The sequence below is a fragment of the Cherax quadricarinatus genome, chromosome 49, assembly GCF_038502225.1.
Source record: "Cherax quadricarinatus isolate ZL_2023a chromosome 49, ASM3850222v1, whole genome shotgun sequence".
In the NCBI taxonomy this organism is placed as follows: domain Eukaryota; kingdom Metazoa; phylum Arthropoda; class Malacostraca; order Decapoda; family Parastacidae; genus Cherax; species Cherax quadricarinatus.
Genome location: NC_091340.1, coordinates 17,563,979 through 17,588,450, shown reverse-complemented (window position 1 = coordinate 17,588,450; position 24,472 = coordinate 17,563,979). Strand labels below are relative to the sequence as shown.

The 24,472-nt window shown below is 41.4% G+C and overlaps 1 protein-coding gene across 3 annotated transcripts in view; it reads left to right on the top strand.

The window, feature by feature from the left end:
* pps (protein partner of snf) overlaps window positions 1–24,472 on the top strand; it is a 593,176-nt gene that overhangs the window by 206,116 nt on the left and 362,588 nt on the right. For all 3 annotated transcript variants that reach the window (XM_070095224.1, XM_070095226.1, XM_070095225.1), the window contains one exon: window positions 2,519–2,618. In XM_070095224.1, the coding sequence (XP_069951325.1) occupies window positions 2,519–2,618 (100 nt within the window). The remainder of the gene's footprint in view (window positions 1–2,518; window positions 2,619–24,472) is intronic.

Genomic DNA, 24,472 nt, shown 5'->3' with positions numbered 1-24,472 from the left:
TTATTAGGTACATCTGTTCATTGATGTAAATGTCTAATCAGCCAAACACATGACAGAACCTCAGTGCCTAAAAGCATGCAGACATGGTTAAGAGGTTCAGTTGTTGTGTAGACCGAACATCAGAAAGAGAAAGAAATGTGATCTGACTGACTTTGACTATGGAACTATTTATAATTTGTATATTAAATGATTATTGGTGTTGAAAATGGATGGTTTGAATATCTCAGAAACTGTTGCTCTGAGATTTCATGCACTACAGTGTCTAGAATTTACAGAGAATGGTGTGAAAAACATAAAAAATTCAGTGAGCAGCAGTTCTGCGGGTGCACATGCCTTGTTAATGAGAGAGGTCAGAGATGAATGGCCAGACTGGTTCAAGGTGATGGGAAGGTGACATAACTCAAATAATGTATTAATGAGAGAGGTCAGAGATAAATGGCCAGACTGGTTCAAGGTGATAGGAAGGTGACAGTAAATCAAATAATAACACATAACAACAGAGGTATGCAGAGGAGCATCTCTTAATGCACAACATGTTGATCGTGGAAATGGATTCTCTACAGCAACAGGAGAACACATTGGGTTCCACTCCTCTCGGCTAAGAACAGGAAACTGAGACTGCAGTGTATAAGAGCTCACCAAAACTGTACAGTTGAAGATTGAAAAAAATGTCACCTGGTGTGATGTATCATGATTTCTGTTGTGACATGTAGATGGTAGGGTCAGAATATGGCATAAACCTTTGGAATGTGGTGGAACGAGAGTCACAGCATGTATGTGCAGCCTGCAAATCTACAGCAACTGTGTGGTACTATCATGACAATATAGACCAGAATTTCTAAGGAATGTTTCCAGCACCTTATAGAATCCATGCCACTGAAAATTCAGGCTGTTCTAGGACCAAAGGGGGGCCCTACCCAGTACAGTGGACCCCCGCATACCGATTTTAATCCGTGCAAGAGGGCTCATTGGTATGCGAAATAATCGGTATGCGAATGAATTTTCCCCATAAGAAATAATGGAAATCAAATTAATCCGTGCAAGACACCCAAAAGTATGAAAAAAAAAATTTTACCACGTGAAATATACATTTTCCTACACACAAAGAGAAGGATACATGCACAGTAGTAGAGTAGTACATGCACAGTATATATTGTGCATGTACTAGTCTACTAAATGAAGAATAAATGACACTTACCTTTACTGAAGATGCAGCAATGACTGATGAGACACTGTGTCCTGGGAGTGCCTTTTCCTCCTGAGTACTGTAGGTCCTGTTTGGTATTTTCTTCCAGAACAGGCCTTATCACACTGTGTATGTCACTACGATTCTTAAATCTCTCAAACCAACCTTTGCTGGCTTTAAATTCACCAATATGTGCACTAGTTCCAGGCATTTTTCCCTGTTCACCTGGGTGTTAGTCAACTGGTGTGGGTTGCATCCTGGGAGACAAGATTAAGGACCCCAATGGAAATAAGTTAGACAGTCTTCGATGACACTGACTTTTTTGGGTTATCCTGGGTGGCAAATCCTCTGGGGTTAATTGTTTCTTGGTATATTCTCAATAAGCCACACCAACAACAGTGCTACAGCAGCAGCAGACGATGCTACAGCAGCAGCAGACGATGCTACAGCAGCAGCAGCAGCAGACGATGCTACAGCAGCAGCAGACGATGCTACAGCAGCAGCAGCAGCTGACAGTGCTACAGCAGCAGCAGACGATGCTACAGCAGCAGCAGATGATGCTACAGCAGCAGCAGCAGCTGACAGTGCAGCAGCAGCAGCTGTACCACCAATAGTAGCGATGGTTGATTGGGGTTTATTATACAACCTGGCCAGCTCGGAGACACGCACTCCACTTTCATACTTATCAATGATCTTTTTCTTCATCTCTATAGTAATTCTCACCCTTATTGCTGTAGTGTTGGCACTAGAAGCTTTCTTGGGGCCCATGGTCACTTATTTTCCAGATAAAATCACCAAAAACACTGTAATAATACGAAATGTTACGATTGTATGCTTGGATGCTACCGCGGAGGCTGGCTGGTAAACAATGCCACCGGCGGAACATGTGAGGCTGGCTAAGGCGCACATTGGACACGTCTCGGACGAACAGCGGTGAGCGGGTTTTTGAGCGGTATGCGAGGCAAACTTTTTGCGATTAAAGTGAGCGGTATGCGGAATAAACGGTATGTGATGCCAACGGTATGCGGGGGTCCACTGTACTAGAAGGGTGCATCTAATAAAGTGACCACTAATCATCTTTATGGGGTTATTGGGGTTGATTCACAGCTCCTGACCCTGCCTCTTAGCTAGTCACTACTACAGTTTGTGCATACATGCTTGCATGCACGTGTGTGTTGTGAGAGAGAGATGATGAGATAAGTAGGAAGAAATGAAAGAGAAAGAGATTGGTTTAATAAAATGAAGGGAAAAATAGTCTTTGATTGTATATTGTAAATTGACATTTTGTATTTCAGAGTGCTTTGAAATGTAATGGACTTTGTAATTTTCTAGGTAGAACAAGTACAGAATGTGGTAGATGCAGTAAATGCTCTTGAAAAGAGTGAGCCTCGTGTCTTGGTGTACCAGAAGAATACTGCAAAGATTCTTACAGGTAAATATTGTTTGTAATGTGTCATATTTGTCTGAATGTGTTTGCTTATAGTATTATTAATCCTTTCAGGGTCCAGAGGCCAAATCTCAGAGTGACAGCCAGGGTTCAAGAATTTAAAAAAGATTTTGTTATTTTTTTTTATGAAATGGTAGAGAATAATTTTCTGAAGGTAATAAAGCAAAAAGTACGAAATTTGATGGAAAATTGACGAAATTACACTCTCACAAATTTTGATGCATCAGCAATATTTACACATCGGCGATTTTGCCAACTTTGATTCCCATTTTAGGTGAATTACATTATTCCAGTCAACCAAATTATTAGCTATTTTGCTAGTATTACTTCTATTTTATCGATTGAGCACAAGAAATCACCCAGTCAACTGTTTCAACTTCCCAATAAAGTGATCGGAAATTGGTAATTTGCCAATTTAACACAAAGTTTAAAATATTTCAATTTTATTAAAGGGTCCAGAATAAACTATGCAAGCATTCCTGGCACTAAATTAACTTTTCCTCTGTTCATTAGTTACGTTTTCATGCTTTACAAATTAATTCCATTTTGATTTTTTATTCACACCAAAAAATAGAAGAATTACTGTTATGCAACGTTGTAATAATTGTATAAATAATATCAGCACATTCCTGAATATATTAGACCCACCAACTGATGTGTATAAGATTCGTGACAACATTTATTTACTCTTGAACATAGGCAAAAATTGAACATTTCCACTACTTAGAGCTCAATTTCAAGCCATTTTCAGTACTAAAACCAGTCAAAATCATCTTTATTTCCATAATATATATTCCATTCGATCAAATGAGATCAAGAAATCGCGAATACAACTGTAAAAAACGTGAAAAAACACTGCAGAGTCACTGTTTTAATCCAAAATTACGGTCGCAGTTTTTTTTTCTCTCATTATGCACTGTGTGCTGCAGGATTTATTTTATGTGGTGCACACTTACCACATAGATGTGTTTTATCATATCTAGGCCCAAATTTACCGCTCACAGGTTATCTGATTGAGCTGAGCTCATGGTGTAGATCTACGGTTTGGATCCTGGCTTTGATGCCGTAGATTTATGGCACGGACCCTGAAAGGGTTAACACTGATTCTCCCTCCAGCATATAGTTTTTATTCAGAGGACTTCTTGTAGTTGATGTGGTGAAATTTCTGTGTTGAGCAAAGAGTGCCAACTGAGTGTAAGTTGTCATCAGTACACAATATTAGAGACCAAGAGATGGAGATCAGCCCCATGAAATAGAAATTTCAGCAAACATCTGATGACTCTAGTATGTAGATTTGACTATTCATGTACAGTGGTCCCCCACTTTACGATCAGCTCCCAATGCGACCAATTATGTAAGTGTATTTATGTAAGTGCATTTGTACGTGTATGTTTGGGGGTCTGAAATGGACTAATCTAATTCAAGGTATTCCTTATGGGAATAAATTCATTCAGTAATGGCACCTGAACATACTTCTGGAATGAAATAATATCGTAAACCGGGGGTCCACTGTATATATTTTTTTAGAACTGGCTACCTTCCACTGAGGTAGGGTGATTTTAAAAACTAAGAAGCACATTCACCTTCCCTCATGTGTTACTCTGTTACCTGAAGTGTGCAGACACCATGATTAGTGAATCCCCATAACATCCCCACCTTTCCTTCAGAGTGCAGACACTAATTTTTTTTACTTATCCTCTCTTTCCTTTGATCAGATCTGATTGCCTTCTATTCTCCCAGGCCTTGCATGACCCTGGCAGGTTTAGCTCTCCTCACCTCCTGTATACATGTAACAGTAATATTATTCCCAGCTTCAGGATTCAAGTCCAGCTAACCGGATGTGCGTGCAAATTTGTAGGCTTCTGTATTCACTAATTTTGTTTATCCACAAGGGGATGGGAGAATTTCAGTGGATGAGTAAAGAGGATTAAATCAGGTGTATCTGAGAGAGCCAGAGCTAAAGAAGGGGTGCAGTATTATTAAATAATCAGCTGTAGATGAAAAAGAAGGGATTATTTGTTCATATTCAAGAATTAAATGAATTATACAGTGGAACCTCAAATTTTGAACGTATCACTTTTCGAACTCTTCGAAAATAGAACCCTTTTTTCGAACCAACTCCCTCTCTCCTCCTCCCTATCTTCCAGATGCCATCACCAATCTTCAATAAAAGTAAGTAAAATGTTATTTTATTTGTTTATTTAAATTTATTAATACAGTGGTCCCTCAATAATCGTCCATAATCCGTTCCTGGAAGTGGGACTATTATCGAAATAGACGATTTTCGAATCAATTTTCCCCATGAGAAATAATGTAAATGCAATTAATCCATTCCTGATGCCCAGAAGTATTAAAACAAAAAAAATTTTTACATGAAATATAGATGTAGTACATAAACAATACAATGGCACATGATGAATGAAACATTAACAGAATAACACTTACCTTTATTGGCGATTCTTCTTAGTGTATGGAAGACTGGAGAAGGAGACAGATTGGATTATTTACTGTTTGGAAGGGGAATCCCTTTCCATCAACACCTCAGGTACCAATTGCTTTTCTGGGGTTACTTCTCTTCTCTGTTTCTTAATGCCACTAGGACCAGCTTGAGAGTCACTGGAGTCCTATCTCGCAAAAAAACTGTCCAGAGAGCTCTGTTTCTGGCGTCTCTTTAAAACTTCCCTAAAATGGGCCAAGACTGTCACTGTACAAGTTGCCGATATGGCTTGCAACATCCTTCTCAGGGTGATGTTTCTCCATAAATCTTTCCATCCTACCCCACATTTCAAAAATCTCCTTAATTTCTGAAGAAGGTACCTTCTTCCATCTCTCTTCCTCCTCCTCTGCAGCAAGATTCTGAGCTGCGATCTGTTGCTCTTCCTGCTGAAGCTCTTGCAGCTCCTCAGTGGTTAGCTCTTCGTTGAGGTCCTTCACCAACTCTTCCACATCCTCCAAACTCACATTCAACCCCATGGAACTCCCCAGTGCCACAATAGAGTTCACAACTGACATAGGCTCATCAGGGGCTGCCTCAAACCCTTCAAAATCCCTCTTGTGGACACAATCTGGCCATAATTTTCTCCAAACAGAGTTCAAAGTCCTGGTAGTCACTCCCTCCCAAGCCTTACCTATAAGGCTTATGCAATGGAGAATACTGAAGTGTTCTTTACAAAAATCTCTTAGGCTCAAGTGAGTGTCTGAGGTCACATTAAAGCACCTTTCAAACATTGCTTTGGTGTAGAGTTTTTTAAAGTTTGAAATAACTTGCTGGTCCATGGGCTGGAGGAGAGGAGCAGCATTCAGGGGCAAGAACTTTACTGTGATTAACCCAAACTCCTTCAGAATTAGGTCATCCAAGTTTGGAGGATGAGCAGGTGCATTGTCCATTACTAGGAGGCACTTGAGATACAATTTCTTTTCCAGGAGGTAATTCTTCACACTAGGGCCAAACACTTCATTGAACCACTCGACAAAAATGTCCCTTGTGACCCATGCCTTACTATTAGATCTCCAAAACACACACAATTTACTCTTCATAACATTGATTTTCTTGAACACTCTGGCATTTTCAGAATGGTACACTGGTAACGGCTTCACTTTGAAATCCCCACTAGCATTAGCAGAGAACATGAGCGTCAGCCTGTCTTTCATAGGCTTGTGTCCTGGCAGTGCCTTTTCTTCCTGAGTAATGTAGGTCCTCATTGGCATTTTCTTCCAAAAGAGGCCTGTTTCGTCACAATTGAACACTTGTTCAGGTTTCAGTCCTTCAGCCTCTATGTACTCCTTGAATTCCTGCACATATTTTTCAGCCGCTTTGTTGTCAGAACTGGCAGCCTCACCATGCCTTACCACACTGTGTATGCCAGTACGCTTCTTAAATCTCTCAAACCAGCCTTTGCTGGCCTTGAATTCACTCACATCACCACTAGTTGCAGGCAATTTCTTTACCAAATCGTCATGTAACTGCCTAGCCTTTTCACAAATAATCGAAATCATTAGAGTATCTCCTGCTAATTGTTTCTCATTTATCCACACCAACAATAACTTCTCAACATCTTCGAGTACTGGTGATCTCATGTTTGTCAGCATATTTACCCCCTTTGCAACAACAGCGTCCTTGATTTCCTTTTTCTTGGCTATGATGGAAGATATGGTTGCACGGGATTTATTATACATCCTGGCCAGTTTGCCCACACGTACGCCATTTTCATATTGTTCAATGATGTTTTTCTTAAATTCAATCGTATTTCTTACCTTGTTTACCAAAGGCTTGGCACTAGGAGCTTTCTTTGGAGCCATGCTAGCTTATTTAGCACTTGCAAGCACTAAAATCAATGGAATATTATGAAATACAGTGGTCCCCCGCTTTTCGTAGTTCCCGGCAATTGTAAAATTCGCCAATCATAGGGGTATTTCCGTATAAACATGGACTCGCTTTTCATAGGTTGACTCGCGAGTAGTAGTTCGTCCGGGACGCGTACGCACGACGTGGGCCAGGGCGGCAGCCAGTCTGGCATTGTTTACCAGTGAGCGAAGGTCCCCTCGTGTGCTCCAGCGAAATATTTCATAATATTCCATTTATTTTAGTGCTTGCAAGTACTAAATAAGCTACCATGGCTCCAAAGAAAGCTCCTAGTGCTAAGCCTGTGGTAAAGAAGGTGAGAAATACGATTGAATTTAAGAAAACCATCATTGAACAATTTGAAAGTGGTACAAGTGTGGCCGAACTGTCCAGGATGTATAAGAAACCCTACACAACCTTATGTTCCATAGTGGCCAAGAAAAATGAAATAAAGGATGCTGTTGTTGCAAAGGGAGTAACTATGCTGACAAAAATGAGATCACCAGTACTGGAAGAGGTTAAGTTATTATTGGTGTGGATAAATGAGAAACAATTAGCAGGAGATACTCTTATGACTTCGTTTATTTGTGAAAAGGCTAGGCAGTTGCATGAAGATTTGGTAAAGAAATTGCCTGCAAATAGTGGTGAAGTGAGTGGATTTAAGGCCAGCAAAGGCTGGTTTGAGAGATTTAAGAACCGTACTGGCATACACAGTGTGGTAAGGCATGGTGAAGCTGCCAGTTCGGACCACAAGGCGGCTGAAAAATATGTGCATGAATTCCAGGAGTACATAGAGGCTGAAGGACTGAAACCTGAACAAGTGTTCAATTGTGATGAAACATGCCTCTTTTGGAAGAAAATGCCAAAGAGGACCTTCATTACACAAGAGGAAAAGGCAATGCCAGGACATAAGCCTATGAAAGACAGGCTGACGCTAATGTTCTGCGCTAATGCTAGTGGGGATTTCAAAGTGAAGCCATTACTAGTGTACCATTCTGAAAATCCCAGAGTGTTCAGGAAAAACAATGTTATGAAGAGTAAATTGTGTGTGTTTTGGAATTCTAATAGTAAGGCATGGGTCACGAGGGAAATTTTCGTCGAGTGGTTCAATGAAGTGTTTGGCCCTAGTGTGAAGGAGTATCTCCTGGAAAAGAAATTGGATCTCAAGTGCGTGCAAGTAATGGACATTGCGCCTGCTCATCCTCCAAACTTGGATGACCTAATTTTCGACCTAATAATCTCCTCCAACCCATGGACCAGCAGGTCATTGCACCTGAGGAGCTGCAAGAGCTTCAGCAGGAAGAGCAACACATCGCAGCTCAGAATCTTGCTGCAGAGGAGGAGGAAGAGAGATGGAAGAAGGTGCCTTCTTCAGAAATTAAAGAAATTTTTACTATGTGGGGTAAGATGGAAAGCTTTATGGAGAAACATCACCCTAACAAGGTTGTTGCAAGCCAGGTTGGCAACATGTACAGTGACAAAGTCTTGGGCCATTTTAGGAAAGTGTTAAAGAGATGCCAGAAACAGAGCTCTCTCCACAGTTATTTTGTGAGACAGGACTCCAGTGACTCTCAAGGTGGTCCTAGTGGCATTAAGAAACAGAGAAGAGAAGCAACCCCAGAAAAGCAAATGGTACCTGAGGTGTTGCTGGTAGGGGATTCCCCTTCCAAACTAGAAACAATCCACTCTCTCTCCTCCTCCAGTCTTCCATACACTAAGAAGAATCTCCAATAAAGGTAAGTGTTATGCTGTTAATGTTTCATTCATCATTTCCCATTGTATTGTTTATGTACTACATGTATATTTCATGTTAAAATTTTTTTTGTTTTAATACTTCTGGGTGTCAGGAACGGATTAATTGTATTTACATTATTTCTTATGGGGAAAATTGATTCGTAAATCGTAAATTTCGTTTAAAGTAACGGCTCCAGGAACGGATTAATTACGAACAACGAGGGACCACTGTATTTCATAGGAGCAGTGAGGGGACCGTCACTCACTGGTAAACAATGGCACACTGGCTGGGAAGGCAGGCCCAGGCGGCTCAGAGCGTGAGTACGCATCCCGGACGAAGGACGATTAGCGAGTTAACGGACCATTTGCGACCCAATGTAGACAAAATAACGGGACTATTTCCGAAATGGACGACTTTCAGGCCGGACGATTATTGAGGGACCACTGTACATAATTGAACACTATATTTGTTGTGTGTATGTAAAACTATAATTAATCTCTATAAAATGTATTTTTTTTTTTTTTGTGAATATTTTTGGGTTTCTGAAACGGATTAATTGTATTTCCATTATTTCTTATGGGAAATATTGCTTCGCTTTTCAGACTTTTCAAATTTAGAACTAACTCTTGGAATGGATTAAGTTTGATATTTGAGGTTCCACTGTAAATAGTGCAATTGAACTAACAAAACCAGATGAACCCCAACTCCCACCAACTGAAACAGCAAACAGACTCAATGATTTCTTCACCATAGGAAAAACCTTGCCAATAAAATCCCAAGCTCAAATACCCTACCCAATTGTCAGCATAGTTGCTGATCCCTGTGTTATATAGCATAGCATATTAGTATCGTCCATGTGCTTTAGATACGAGATCCCTTGTAGGCCTGTGACTTTGTGTGATGTCACGGGATGCGCATGTGTAGGCTCGTACCTCTGCCTCCCTCTCAGTCGGCGTAGACCTACAGGCGAAGACAGGCAGAGGCTGGGCTCCACATTCATCATCACAGTCTGACAATATATATGTTACCATCCAACAAGTGTGTCTACCTTCAACCCTCGATATCTCCATTTAAGAACCCCTTACGATACAATGGCTACCTCACTGGCAACTACCCGAACACACTGTTCCTAGCTCCGACTAACCCAACAGAAGTCTCCCTTATTTTCAACACACTAAAAAACAAGACAGGAGATTTAAATACCTTACCACCCTTTATATACAAAAAAGCATCGCAAGTGCTGTCACCAATCATTGCAACAATCTTTAACAAATCCATTGAATCCTCTACCTTCCCTACAGTTCTCAAAATAGTGAGGGTCACCCCGATCCATAAAGGAGGAGACCAAACAGACTTGAATAACTATAGGCCCATATCCAACTTACACCCTCTCTCTAAAATCTTCGAAAAATTAATTCATAAGCGAATCTATTGCTACCTCATCTCCCACAACATACTCAACCCCTGTCAGTTTGGATTCAGGCCTAATAAAAATACGAATGATGCTATTATACACATGCTAGAACAAATATATACTGCACTAGAGAAAAAAGAAGTCCCACTGGGGATCTTCATTGATTTACGTAAAGCTTTTGTTACAGTTGACCATGATTTGCTCCACATAAATTTGTCGCTCTGTGGTATAAGAGGGCACTCCCTCAACTACCTAAAGTCATTCCTCAGCATCAGAAGTCAATATGTGTACACAAATGGAGCAAACTCTTCCGCACAGCCAATTACAGTTGGTGTCCTACAGGGAAGTGTCCTTGGCCCTCTTCTCTTTCTCGTTTACACAAATGACCTACCAAATGCATCGCAACTACTCAGACCCACACTATTTGTAGATGACACTACATACGTCTTCTCTCACCCAAGCCCAGTCATGCTAGCCAATACTGTGAATACCGAATTACAGAAAATATCTACCTGGATGATAACTAACAAACTTACTCTCAACATTGACAAAACCTACTTCATTCTGTTTGGTAACAGAGCTGCAGATATCCCTCTTAACATAATGATAAACAGATCACCTATCACAAAACTCACAGAGGGAAAAGTCTTAGGAATCCACCTTGATAATAGACTCAAATTTCAAACACGTGTACAACAAATTTCCAAGAAAATTTCCAAGACCGTAGGCATACTATTGAAGATACGGTACTATGTTCCACAGTCAGCCCTCCTGGCCCTATATCACTCACTTATTTACCCCTATCTCACCTATGGAATTTGTGCATGGGGCTCAACAACAATAAACCATCTCAGACCATTAACCCTTTGAGGGCTTCGGCCGTACTAGTACGGGTTATGACCCAGGGTTTTTGACGTACAGTGGACCCCCGCATAGCGACTTTAATCCGTGCAAGAGGGCTCATTGTTATGCGAAATGATCGGTATGCGAATGAATTTTCCCCATAAGAAATAATGGAAATCAAATTAATCCGTGCAAGACACCCAAAAGTATGAAAAAAAAAAAAATTTTACCACATGAAATGTTAATTTTAATACACACAAACTGAAAAAAGCATGCACAATTACATGACACTTACTTTTATTGACGATCTGGTGATGATTGATGGGATGGGAGGAGGGGAGAGAGAGTGTTAGTGTTTAGAAGGGGAATCCCCTTCCATTAAGACTTGAGGTGTCGAGTCCTTTTCTGGGGTTACTTCCCTTCTTCTTTTAATGCCACTAGGACCAGCTTCAGAGTCACTGGACTTCTTTCGCACAACATATCTGTCCATAGTGGCCTGTACCTCTCGTTCCTTTATGACTTCCCTAAAGTGTTTCACAACATTGTCAGTGTACAGGTTGCCAACACGGCTTGCAATAGCTGTGTGAGGGTGATTTTCGTCCATGAAGGTTTGCACTTCAAGCCACTTTGCACAGATTTCCTTAATCTTTGTTGTAGGCAACTTCTTCAATTTCTCTCTCCCCTCCTCTGAACCAGTTTCCTCAGGTCTGGCCTCTTGCTGTTGAAGTTGATCTATCAGCTCATCAGTGGTTAGTTCTTCATTGTCCTCCTCCACCAACTCTTCCACATTCTCCCCACTAACCTCCAACCCCAAGGACTTTCCCAATGCCACAATGGATTCCTCAACTGGCATAATCCTCTCAGGGTTAGCCTCAAACCCTTCAAAATCCCTTTTGTCTACACATTCTGGCCACAGTTTCTTCCAAGCAGAGTTCAAGGTCTTCTTAGTCACTCCCTCCCAAGCCTTACCTATAAGGTTTACACAATTGAGGATATTAAAGTGCTCTCTCCAAAAGTCTCTTAGAGTCAGTTGAGTTTCTGAGGTCACTACAAAGCACCTTTCAAACAGAGCTTTTGTGTACAGTTTTTTGAAGTTTGCAATAACCTGCTGGTCCATGGGCTGCAGGAGAGGAGTGGTATTAGGAGGCAAAAACTTCACCTTAATGAATTTCATGTCCCCATAAAGTCGCTCTGCCACGTCTGTAGGATGACCAGGGGCATTGTCTAACACCAGGAGGCACTTAAGTTCTAATTTCTTTTCAGTTAGGTAATCTTTCACATTGGGGGCAAATGCATGGTGTAACCAGTCATAGAAAAAGTCCCTAGTGACCCATGCCTTACTGTTTGCCCTCCACAGCACACACAAATTCTCCTTGAGGACATTCTTTTGCCTGAACGGTCTGGGAGTTTCAAAGTGATACACTAATAAAGGCTTCACTTTGCAATCACCAGTAGCATTGGAACACATCAACAAAGTAAGCCTGTCTTTCATAGGCTTATGTCCTGGGAGTGCCTTTTCCTCCTGAGTAATGTAGGTCCTGCTTGGCATTTTCTTCCAAAACAGGCCTGTTTCATCACAATTAAACACTTGTTCAGGTTTCAGTCCTTCACTGTCTATGTACTCCTTGAATTCCTGCACATATTTTTCAGCTGCTTTGTGGTCCGAACTGGCAGCCTCACCATGCCTTATCACACTATGTATGCCACTACGCTTCTTAAATCTCTCAAACCAACCTTTGCTGGCCTTAAATTCACTCACATCATCACTAGTTGCAGGCATTTTTTTAATTAAATCGTCATAGCCTTTTCGCTTATGATCGCTTGAGAGACGCTATCTCCTGCTAGCTGTTTTTCATTTATCCACACCAATAAGAGTCTCTCAACATCTTCCATCACTTGCGATCTCTGTTTCGAAAACACAGTTAAACCTTTGGCAAGAACAGCTTCCTTGATTGCCTTTCTGTTGGCCACAATAGTAGCGATGGTTGATTTGGGTTTCTTGTACAACCTGGCCAGGTTGGTGACACGCACTCCACTTTTATACTTATCAATGTTCTCTTTCTTCATCTCTATAGTAATTCTCACCCTTATTGCTGTAGGGTTGGCACTAGAAGCTTTCTTGGGGCCCATGGTCACTTATTTTGCAGATAAAATCACCAAAAACACTGTAATAATACGAAATGTTCCGATTGTATGCTTGGATGTTACCGCGGAGGCTGGCTGGTAAACAATGCCACCGGCGGCACATGTGAGGCTGGCTAAGGGCGCACATTGGACGCGTCTCGGACGAAGAGCGGTGAGCGGGTTTTTGAGCGGTATGCGAGGCAAAATTTTTGCGATAAAAGCGAGCGGTATGTGGATTGTACGTTATGTGATGCCGATGGTATGCGGGGGTCCACTGTACTAGTATGCCTAAATTCTAGCGCCCTCAAATCTAGTGGGAGAAAGCTGGTAGGCCTACATATGAAAGAATGGGTCTATGTGGTCAGTGTGCACAGTCTAAAAAAAATCCTGCAGCACACAGGGCATAATGAGAAAAAAAAACTTTGACTGTTTTTGTGGAATAAAACAGCAACTTTGGAGTGTATTTTTGTATGGTATTTATTGTTGTATTCTAGTTTTCTTGGTCTCATTTTATAGAATGGAAGACATACTACAGAAATTGAGATGATTTTGACTGGTTTTACAATGAAAAGTACCTTGAAATTGAGCTCAGACTAGTACAGTGGAATTGGCTAAAAATGGGGCTCAAAGTGGGCAAAATCGCTGATGCATAAACATCGCCGAGACCGCTAACTTTGCGAGAGCATAATTTCGTAAGTTTCCATCAAATTTCATACTTTTGGTAGAATTTTTTTTTTTTTTTTAAATTTGGCCGACCCTGAGAGCGAGTCTCGGAGAGGGCCTGTCGACCCTGAAAGGGTTAATTACCCAACAAAAGGCTGCAGTCAGAATGATAACAAATTCCCACTACAGGCAGCACACTCCACCAGTACTCAAAACTCTAAACCTACTCACCATACAAAACATCCATACTTATCATTGTACCTACTACATACATAGAACACTTAACTTGGATATAAACCCTCCCCTCAAATGTCTCCTTACCAACCTCAGCAGAACACATGACCATAACACAAGGCACAGATCACTCTTTGATGTTCCTCGTGTCCATCTCACACTATGCAAAAACTCAATGCACATAAAAGGCCCAAAAATCTGGAATTCATTACCTGTGAATATAAAAGAAACACTGTTTATAAATTCAAGTCTCTTCTTAAAAATCACTTACATTAAGCCTGCCCATAATGCTCTGCATACAAGGGGCTTTAGCATGTTACACTTAACCACTGTATTTCTTTGTACTTCTATGTATCATGTTCGAATATGAATTAGAATAAGGGTGGGATGTGAGAAGTGTGTTATAGTGTTTATTCACCTGGGGAACAGAGACAGAGAGATAGAGATAGGTAGATAGATAGATAAAGAGATATAGATAGAGAGATGAAGAATAGATAGAGAGATAAAGATAGGTAGATAGAGAGATAAAGAGATAGAGAAATAGACAGATAGAGATTGATTGATTTTTTGGAAGGTGCTAAGTGAATGTTTAGAGAGTTTTTAACCCTTTGACTGTCGCAAGCCCCTTTCTGAAACTGTCATTCTATGTCGCAAAATTTTTGGAAAAAAAAAATTCTTATGAAATGATAGAGAATCTTTTCCCGATGGTAATGACACCAAAAGTACAAAATTTGGTTGAAAACTCACAGAATTACGCTCCCATGAAGTTAGTGGTCTCGGCAACATATACTCATCGGCAATTTTGCCGACTTTGAGCCCTGTTTTTGACCAATTCCGTTGTTCCAGTTGACCAAACTCATAGCTATTTCTTTAGAACTCCATTTTTTCTGTCAGTTGAGTACAAGAAACTGCCCATTTACCGATTTGAGCTACCTAAGAAATTGGCAATTTGGCCAATTTCATGCAAATTGACAAAGATGCCAGTTTCAAAATAGGGTCCAGAATAAACAATGTAGACATTCTTGCACTAAAATAACATATCCTCTGTTCATTAGTCACGTCTCTAGGCCCCTCTTATATTACTATTGCTTTCTGTTTTGATTTTTTTATTCATACAAAAAATACAAAATTTACTGTTACTTCCCTTCTTTGTCTTTTACTTGCACTGGACCCCTGTCACACAAAAAATTTTGTCCAGAGAGGTCTGTTTCTGGTGTCTAATCCTTTCCATGTCCGTGCCGTAGTTCTATGGCTTTTAGTTGTGGGTCCAAACTGTAGAACTATGCCAAAATTCTAGCGGCCTCAAATTTAACTCGAGAAGGCTGGTAGGCCTACATCTAAGAGAATGGGTCTGCGTGGTCAGTGTGCGCACCATACAAAAAATCTGGACGCCCACATGGCATTGTGGGAATGCCGCCAAAGTAGCTTTGTTCACCATGCCTGGTGGCAAGGCAGCTCTCACTCCCCGGGCGAATTCTGACTCTCCTCTTCCCAACTTATAGTTCTAAGACTGATGGAAGTGGGTCTGAAGAGGAATTCTGTGGAATTCAGTGGTACCGTATGGTACAGAAGTGCCATATCATACGATGGTATCATGCAGTACAATGGTTTCATATGGTACAGTGTACAATATGGTACATTATGGTACCATATGGTACATTATACCACATGGTACATTGTACCATATGGTACAGGGTACAAGGACTCTAATGGGAATACGTCTGACTTTTTTGGTTATCCTAGGTCTCCAAACATATGCTGCTATGTATGTTGATCTATGACAGTTTATTTGTATATGCCTAAATAAACTTAGGACACCACGTGCTCTTGAGTAAGTTTATTCAGGTATACACAAATATAGTTACATAGATTATTATACATAGCAGCATACTTATAAAATCCTAGGATAACCAAAAAAAGTCTGGGTGACTTATTTCTGTAGGGATCCCTGTATCTGTACCATATTGTGCCCTGTACTGTATGGTACTCTGTACCATATGGTGCCCTTTACTATATGGTGCTCTGTACTATATGGTACCCTGTACTATATGGTACCCTGTACTATATGGTACCCTGTACCATATGGTACCCTGAACAATATGGTACCCTGCACCATATGGTACCCTGAACAATATGGTACCTTGCACCATATGGTATCCTGCACCATATGGTACCCTGAACAATATGGTACCCTGCACCATATGGTATCCTGTACCTTATGGTACCCTGTACCATATGATACAATGTACCATATGGTACCCTGTACCATATGATACAATGTACCATGGGGTACCTTGTACCATATAATCAGTAGGAGGTGCCATGAGGCACCAGCCAGGACTGAGAGTGAGTGGGGACCCATGCCACTGACTCAGCAGTTTCCAAGACAAAGCGCTTCATCGTCCACCTCTAGGAATATGTCCAGTGGCTGTACTTATGTAAATATTAAGCAAATATCGCAAACCAAGAGATAGAAGATGCAAAACAATCATGGGGGGAGTAGAATGATAGCTCTAGGCCTTTTGTGTTGCAATCAACACATCATCAGGAGCTTGCAAAATTAGAGAAAAGATGAGGGTTTCCACGCAAATACGTTCCCAGAGGACCGCATCCACTGGAGTGAGCGAGGAAGAGAGGAAAAGGTACTGGAAGTTCTCACAGGCACAACAATATTTTTTACATATTTTTTATTGTAAACAATTATTGTAAACAAAATAATGATGAAAATATGAGTGCAGTTATTGTGTTGAATACAACGGTACCATATACAGTGGACCCCCGCATACCGTTGGCATCACATAACAATTAATCTGCATACCGCTTGCTTTAATCGCAAAAATTTTGCCTCGCATACCGCTTAAAAACCCGCTCACCGCTGTTCGTCCGAGACGTGTCCAATGTGCGCCCTCAGCCAGCCTCACATGTGCCGCCCGTGCCATTGTTTACCAGCCAGCCTCCGCGGTAACATCCAAGCATACAATCGGAATATTTCGTATTATTACAGTGTTTTCGGTGCTTTATCTGGAAAATAAGTGACCATGGGCCCCAAGAAAGCTTCTAGTGCCAACCCTACAGCAATAAGGGTGAGAATTCCAATAGAAATGAAGAAAGAGATCATTGATAAGTATGAAAGTGGAGTGCGTATCGCCGACCTGGCCAGGTTGTACAAGAAACCCCAATCAACCATCACTACTATTGTGGGCACCAGAAAGGCAATCAAGGAAGCTGTTCTTGCCAAAGGTTTAACTGTGTTTTCGAAACAAAGATCGCAAGTGATGGAAGATGTTGAGAGACTCTTATTGGTGTGGATAAATGAAAAACAGCTAGCAGGAGATAGCGTCTCTCAAGCGATCATAAGCGAAAAGGCTAGGAAGTTACATGAGGATTTAATTAAAAGATGCCTGCAACTAGTGCTGATGTGAGTGAATTTAAGGCCAGCAAAGGTTGGTTTGAGAGATTTAAGAAGCGTAGTGGCATACATAGTGTGATAAGGCATGGTGAGGCTGCCAGTTCGGACCACAAAGCAGCTGAAAAATATGTGCAGGAATTCAAGGAGTACATAGAAACTGAAGGACTGAAACCTGAACAAGTGTTTAATTGTGATGAAACAGGCCTGTTTTGGAAGAAAATGCCAAGCAGGACCTACATTACTCAGGAGGAAAAGGCACTCCCAGGACATAAGCCTATGAAAGACAGGCTTACTTTGTTGATGTGTTCCAATGCTACTGGTGATTGCAAAGTGAAGCCTTTATTAGTGTATCACTCTGAAACTCCCAGACCGTTCAGGCAAAAGAATGTCCTCAAGGAGAATTTGTGTGTGCTGTGGAGGGCAAACAGTAAGGCATGGGTCACTAGGGACTTTTTCTATGACTGGTTACACCATGCATTTGCCCCCAATGTGAAAGATTACCTAACTGAAAAGAAATTAGAACTTAAGTGCCTCCTGGTGTTAGACAATGCCCCTGGTCATCCTACAGACGTGGCAGAGCGACTTTATGGGGACATGAAATTCATTAAGGTGAAGTTTTTGCCTCCTAATACCACTCCTCTCCTGCAGCCCATGGACCAGCAGGTTATTGCAAACTTCAAAAAACTGTACACAAAAGCTCTGTTTGAAAGGTGCTTTGTAGTGACCTCAGAAACTCAACTGACTCTAAGAGACTTTTGGAGAGAGCACTTTAATATCCTCAATTGTGTAAACCTTATAGGTAAGGCTTGGGAGGGAGTGACTAAGAAGACCTTGAACTCTGCTTGGAAGAAACTGTGGCCAGAATGTGTAGACAAAAGGGATTTTGAAGGGTTTGAGGCTAACCCTGAGAGGATTATGCCAGTTGAGGAATCCATTGTGTCATTGGGAAAATCCTTGGGGTTGGAGGTTAGTGGGGAGGATGTGGAAGAGTTGGTGGAGGAGGACAATGAAGAACTAACCACTGATGAGCTGATAGATCAACTTCAACAGCAAGAGGCCAGACCTGAGGAAACTGGTTCAGAGGAGGGGAGAGAGAAATTGAAGAAGTTGCCTACTACAAAGATTAAGGAAATCTGTGCAAAGTGGCTTGAAGTGCAAACCTTCATGGATGAAAATCACCCTCACACAGCTATTGCAAGCCGTGTTGGCAACCTGTACACTGACAATGTTGTGAAACACTTTAGGGAAGTCATAAAGGAACGAGAGGTACAGGCCACTATGGACAGATATGTTGTGCGAAAGAAGTCCAGTGACTCTGAAGCTGGTCCTAGTGGCATTAAAAGAAGAAGGGAAGTAACCCCAGAAAAGGACTCGACACCTCAAGTCTTAATGGAAGGGGATTCCCCTTCTAAACACTAACACTCTCTCTCCCCTCCTCCCATCCCATCAATCATCACCAGATCGTCAATAAAAGTAAGTGTCATGTAATTGTGCATGCTTTTTTCAGTTTGTGTGTATTAAAATTAACATTTCATGTGGTAAAATGTTTTTTTTTTTCATACTTTTGGGTGTCTTGCACGGATTAATTTGATTTCCATTATTTCTTATGAGGAAAATTCATTCGCATACCGATTATTTCGCATACCAATGAGCCCTCTTGCACGGATTAAAATCGGTATGTGGGGGTCCACTGTAGTACCATAGGGTACAATGGTACCATTGTACCGTATGGTACCATTGTATCCTATGGTACCATTGCACCCTATGGTACTATTTGGTACTGTTGCATTCAACACAATAATCACACTAATATTTTTATCATTATTTTGTTTACCATAAACTTGTAAACTTGTAAGCAATATAATGATAAACAAATTAGTGCAGTTATTGTGTTGAATACAATGAGTGTACAGTTATACATTATATTGGTCTCACGGGCCACAAAAGTTACTGGAAAAAAATATTAGAAAAGTAAAGAAAAAAGTAACAAAAACCTAAAATAAAATAATGCACTTTATGAAGTTGCGGATGTTGCTGCCACCAGGTCATTGAGGGTCAACTTCACACCTCTATGTCTCGGTAACTACTGACTGAATGTTTTTTTTTGTGTTATTACCTACAGAAAATTATTATCTTTAATTCTGTAAGATTTTTTTTTTTTTTTTTTTTTTTTTTTTTTTTTTTTTTTTTTTTTTTTCAAAAATTCTTGGACTTTGGTGCACCCCTTGAAGTTTGGCCTCTGGACCCTGAAAGGGTTAAGATTTGCCTAAAATGGTACAAGGCATTGTCATTGAACATGTTGCAGATACGGCTTGTAGCAGCTTTGTTAGTGTGATATTTCTCCACAAAACTTTTCAACTTGCTTCACTTTGCACACATGTCCTTAACCCGTAAATGGTCCAAACGTATATATACGTTCTCTACCCCAGTGCCCCGAATATTTTGAAAAATAATTTTTTTTTTTTAATGAAAATAAAGAGCACATTTTTCTAAGTGTTATAGGATCAAAAAAAAGAATTAGGGTCACTACTTAAAGAGATGTGAGGCCGAGAAGTTGGCACTGGATGCTCACGTGACAACAACATCGAGTCCTGCCGCTTGCAGAAGTGTTGCCAATATACCTTTTTTTCTATTTTTCATATTTTATATAATTTTTATGTTATGATAATTACAGTAAGTCCCAACAATGTTTTGGATATGTGGAAGTATATAATAATAATAATAATAATAATAAGAAGAAGAAAAGAATAATAATAATAATAATAATAATAATAATAATATGTAATAATAAGTTGTCAGTTAAAAATAGGAGAGGAGAGTTATTAAATGGAGAGTTAGAGGTATTGGGAAGATGGAGGGAATATTTTGAGGAATTGTTAAATGTTGATGAAGATAGGGAAGCTGTGATTTCGTGTATAGGGCAAGGAGGAACAACATCTTGTAGGAGTGAGGAAGAGCCAGTTGTGAGTGTGGGGGAAGTTCGTGAGGCAGTAGGTAAAATGAAAAGGGGTAAGGCAGCCGGGATTGATGGGATAAAGATAGAAATGTTAAAAGCAGGTGGGGATATAGTTTTGGAGTGGTTGGTGCAATTATTTAATAAATGTATGGAAGAGGGTAAGGTACCTAGGGATTGGCAGAGAGCATGCATAGTTCCTTTGTATAAAGGCAAAGGGGATGAAAGAGAGTGCAAAAATTATAGGGGGATAAGTCTGTTGAGTATACCTGGCAAAGTGTATGGTAGAGTTATTATTGAAAGAATTAAGAGTAAGACGGAGAATAGGATAGCAGATGAACAAGGAGGCTTTAGGAAAGGTAGGGGGTGTGTGGACCAGGTGTTTACAGTGAAACATATAAGTGAACAGTATTTAGATAAGGCTAAAGAGGTCTTTGTGGCATTTATGGATTTGGAAAAGGTGTATGACAGGGTGGATAGGGGGGCAATGTGGCAGATGTTGCAGGTGTATGGTGTAGGAGGTAGGTTACTGAAAGCAGTGAAGAGTTTTTACGAGGATAGTGAGGCTCAAGTTAGAGTATGTAGAAAAGAGGGAAATTATTTCCCAGTAAAAATAGGCCTTAGACAAGGATGTGTGATGTCACCGTGGTTGTTTAATATATTTATAGATGGGGTTGTAAGAGAAGTAAATGCGAGGGTCTTGGCAAGAGGCGTGGAGTTAAAAGATAAAGAATCACACATAAAGTGGGAGTTGTCACAGTTGCTCTTTGCTGATGACACTGTGCTCTTGGGAGATTCTGAAGAGAAGTTGCAGAGATTGGTGGATGAATTTGGTAGGGTGTGCAAAAGAAGAAAATTGAAAGTGAATACAGGAAAGAGTAAGGTTATGAGGATAACAAAAAGATTAGGTGATGAAAGATTGGATATCAGATTGGAGGGAGAGAGTATGGAGGAGGTGAATGTATTCAGATATTTGGGAGTGGACGTGTCAGCGGATGGGTCTATGAAAGATGAGGTGAATCATAGAATTGATGAGGGGAAAAGAGTGAGTGGTGCACTTAGGAGACTGTGGAGACAAAGAACTTTGTCCTTGGAGGCAAAGAGGGGAATGTATGAGAGTATAGTTTTACCAACGCTCTTATATGGGTGTGAAGCATGGGTGATGAATGTTGCAGCGAGGAGAAGGCTGGAGGCAGTGGAGATGTCATGTCTGAGAGCAATGTGTGGTGTGAATATAATGCAGAGAATTCGTAGTTTGGAAGTTAGGAGGTGCGGGATTACCAAAACTGTTGTCCAGAGGGCTGAGGAAGGGTTGTTGAGGTGGTTCGGACATGTGGAGAGAATGGAGCGAAACAGAATAACTTCAAGAGTGTATCAGTCTGTAGTGGAAGGAAGGCGGGGTAGGGGTCGGCCTAGGAAAGTTTGGAGGGAGGGGGTAAAGGAGGTTTTGTGTGCGAGGGGCTTGGACTTCCAGCAGGCATGCGTGAGCGTGTTTGATAGGAGTGAATGGAGACAAATGGTTTTTAATACTTGACGTGCTGTTGGAGTGTGAGCAAAGTAACATTTATGAAGGGGTTCAGGGAAACCAGCAGTCCGGACTTGAGTCCTGGAGATGGGAAGTACAGTGCCTGCACTCTGAAGGAGGGGTGTTAATATTGCAGTTTAAAAACTGTAGTGTAAAGCACCCTTCTGGCAAGACAGTGATGGAGTGAATGATGGTGAAAGTTTTTCTTTTTCGGGCCACCCTGCCTTGGTGGGAATCGGCCAGTGTGTTAATAAAAATATATATATATATATATATATATATATATATATATAATAATAATAATAAGTTCCCTTGAAGCATGAAAAACAAGCCTCATTCCACCCCTGACAGTGACATGATAAGATGAGATAACATTGGATAATCACTGACATTTGATGAGCATACGTGAGGGTGCGGTGATAAAACTTGATAAGATTAGAGGTGACATTTGATGAGCATCAGCCCTCGCTTTATTTTCGCTGGTACACAAACGTGTCTCTCTGTCTGTTTGTCTGTCTGTCAGGCTCCCTGCCTATCTGTCTATCCGTCTAGCTCTCGGTCTCAGAGAGAGCCACAAGATTGTGTCATCACGTTTACTCATATCTTCAAGCAGAGTATAGCACTTTGTCTGGATTTTTTGGGTTATCCTAGGTAATTTACACTATGTATACTTGTATTTATGTGTACCTGTGAGACGGAGATAGACAGAGACAGACATAGACACAGACAAGCAGATGGAGTCAGGCCGCAGCAGCTGGCCAGCCAATCAGCCAGCCAGCCAGCCTGCTGAACAAGTATTACGTTCCAGAATTGGTTCTCTCATTCTCATTCTCTCATTCTGAAAGGGTGTTGCACAAATTTTGCACACGGGTTATTATTGAGTTTTTTTATATTTCCTCGACCACTTATGACCACATCCACCTCAAAGCCACTAAACTCAGGGTCAGCATCACTTTCCTCTTAAAATGGGAGAGTTAATGCTACATGAAATCAGTGAATCCCAGGTGTTTGCAGTGCTGTTTGCTCTAGCTGGCACTCATTTGAACTGGTGCTCCCACAAGGTACTAAGTGGTCTCAGGTTTTTTTAATACAGTGCACACTGAGTGTTATGACCCATTTTGTGTTGACAAGGCATCTCAGGCCAATCATGCCATATTTGAAGGCAGGAAAAATAAAAACGTTTATATACGTTTGGGGCACTAGCGGTAAGAACGTATATATACGTTTGGACCATTTACGGGTTAATCACTGAAGAAGGCACATTCTCCACTCTCTCTTCCTCCTCCTCTGAAGCAATTTCCTCAGCTGCAATCTGTTGCTGTTCCATTTGAAGGTGTTGCAGCTCTTCATTGGTTAGCTCTTCCCTGTGGTCGTCTACCAACTCTTCCACATCCTGGCCACTCACATTCAACCCCATACTTTTGTAGCCAGTAAGCCTATATGCCTAGTTCCCATAGTTTCCCCCAGAGGGCAAGCCTGGTGGGCATGCCACTTCAGCCTGCCCAACCCTCTCTCTCTCTAACTTCACGCCCAGGCATCCTAGAGTCAACAAAGCCCACTCCTCTCTCCTTCACTGGCATGGCCCCTTGGAGCCATGGACACAAACACACTGCCTGTGTGTTCTAAGACTATCTTGCAAATAAAGTAAGAAGCCTCCGAAGCCTTATCATTACTCCCCATTACCAAGAACGACATAAATAACCATTTTAGTAAACATTGGTGACAGAGGTGCCTCACAGCAACTGTGTTTGCCTGGAGAGAGGAAGGAAGACGAATGAAGTCGTCTTTACTTCATCGTCCCATACAAGAAGCATCTGTCTCTCAACGAGTTACCTGGATGTTGTGTCTGCAAGTCTTAGCATCCAGACACAGGTACAAGCAGAATCAAGGCCGAATTTCTTCGAAAAATATAAGTGGCATCACCGGGCACTTCACAGCGCCTCACGCTGTTTCTCAAGTCACGTATTCAGCATCACTTGTATGTTGCTGCTGTTGTTTTTCAGCTTAGCACGGCTATTTCAGCAAGCAGAGGTGAGTTTGTGGTGATTTCTGTGTACAGTGTGTTTCTCCACTTGTTTGTGGGTGGGAGAGGAGGAAGCAGCTGTTCCTTGCCTCACCCACTCACCCACGCTCGCCCTACTGTATGCCACCACACCATACACCCCTCACTGCTACTCACTCCCTTTCTGCTGTGTTTTCTGTGAATTTTTACGTGAATTTTCATGTGAATTCTTGGCCAGAGCTGTGTATCTGAGTGCCCGAGGTCACTTGAAGCCATGTGGATCACGAAGCCATGTGGATCACAAAGCCACGTGGATCATGAAGCCATGTGGATCATGAAGCCATGTGGATCTACAAGCCATTTGGGTTAAGCCAGATTGCAAGCCATGCCGTGATCTGCTGCCCGACTTCACAATGTCACCCACGAAGCTGCCTGACTTCACGAAGTCACGATGTCTGCCTGACATCACCTCGTGTTGCCACTCCATGACATCCCTCACGATGTCACTCCAGGACGTCACCTCGCGATGTCTGCTGATGTCACCTCTCAACGTCTGCTGACGTCACCTCGCGATATCACCCCATGACGTCACCTC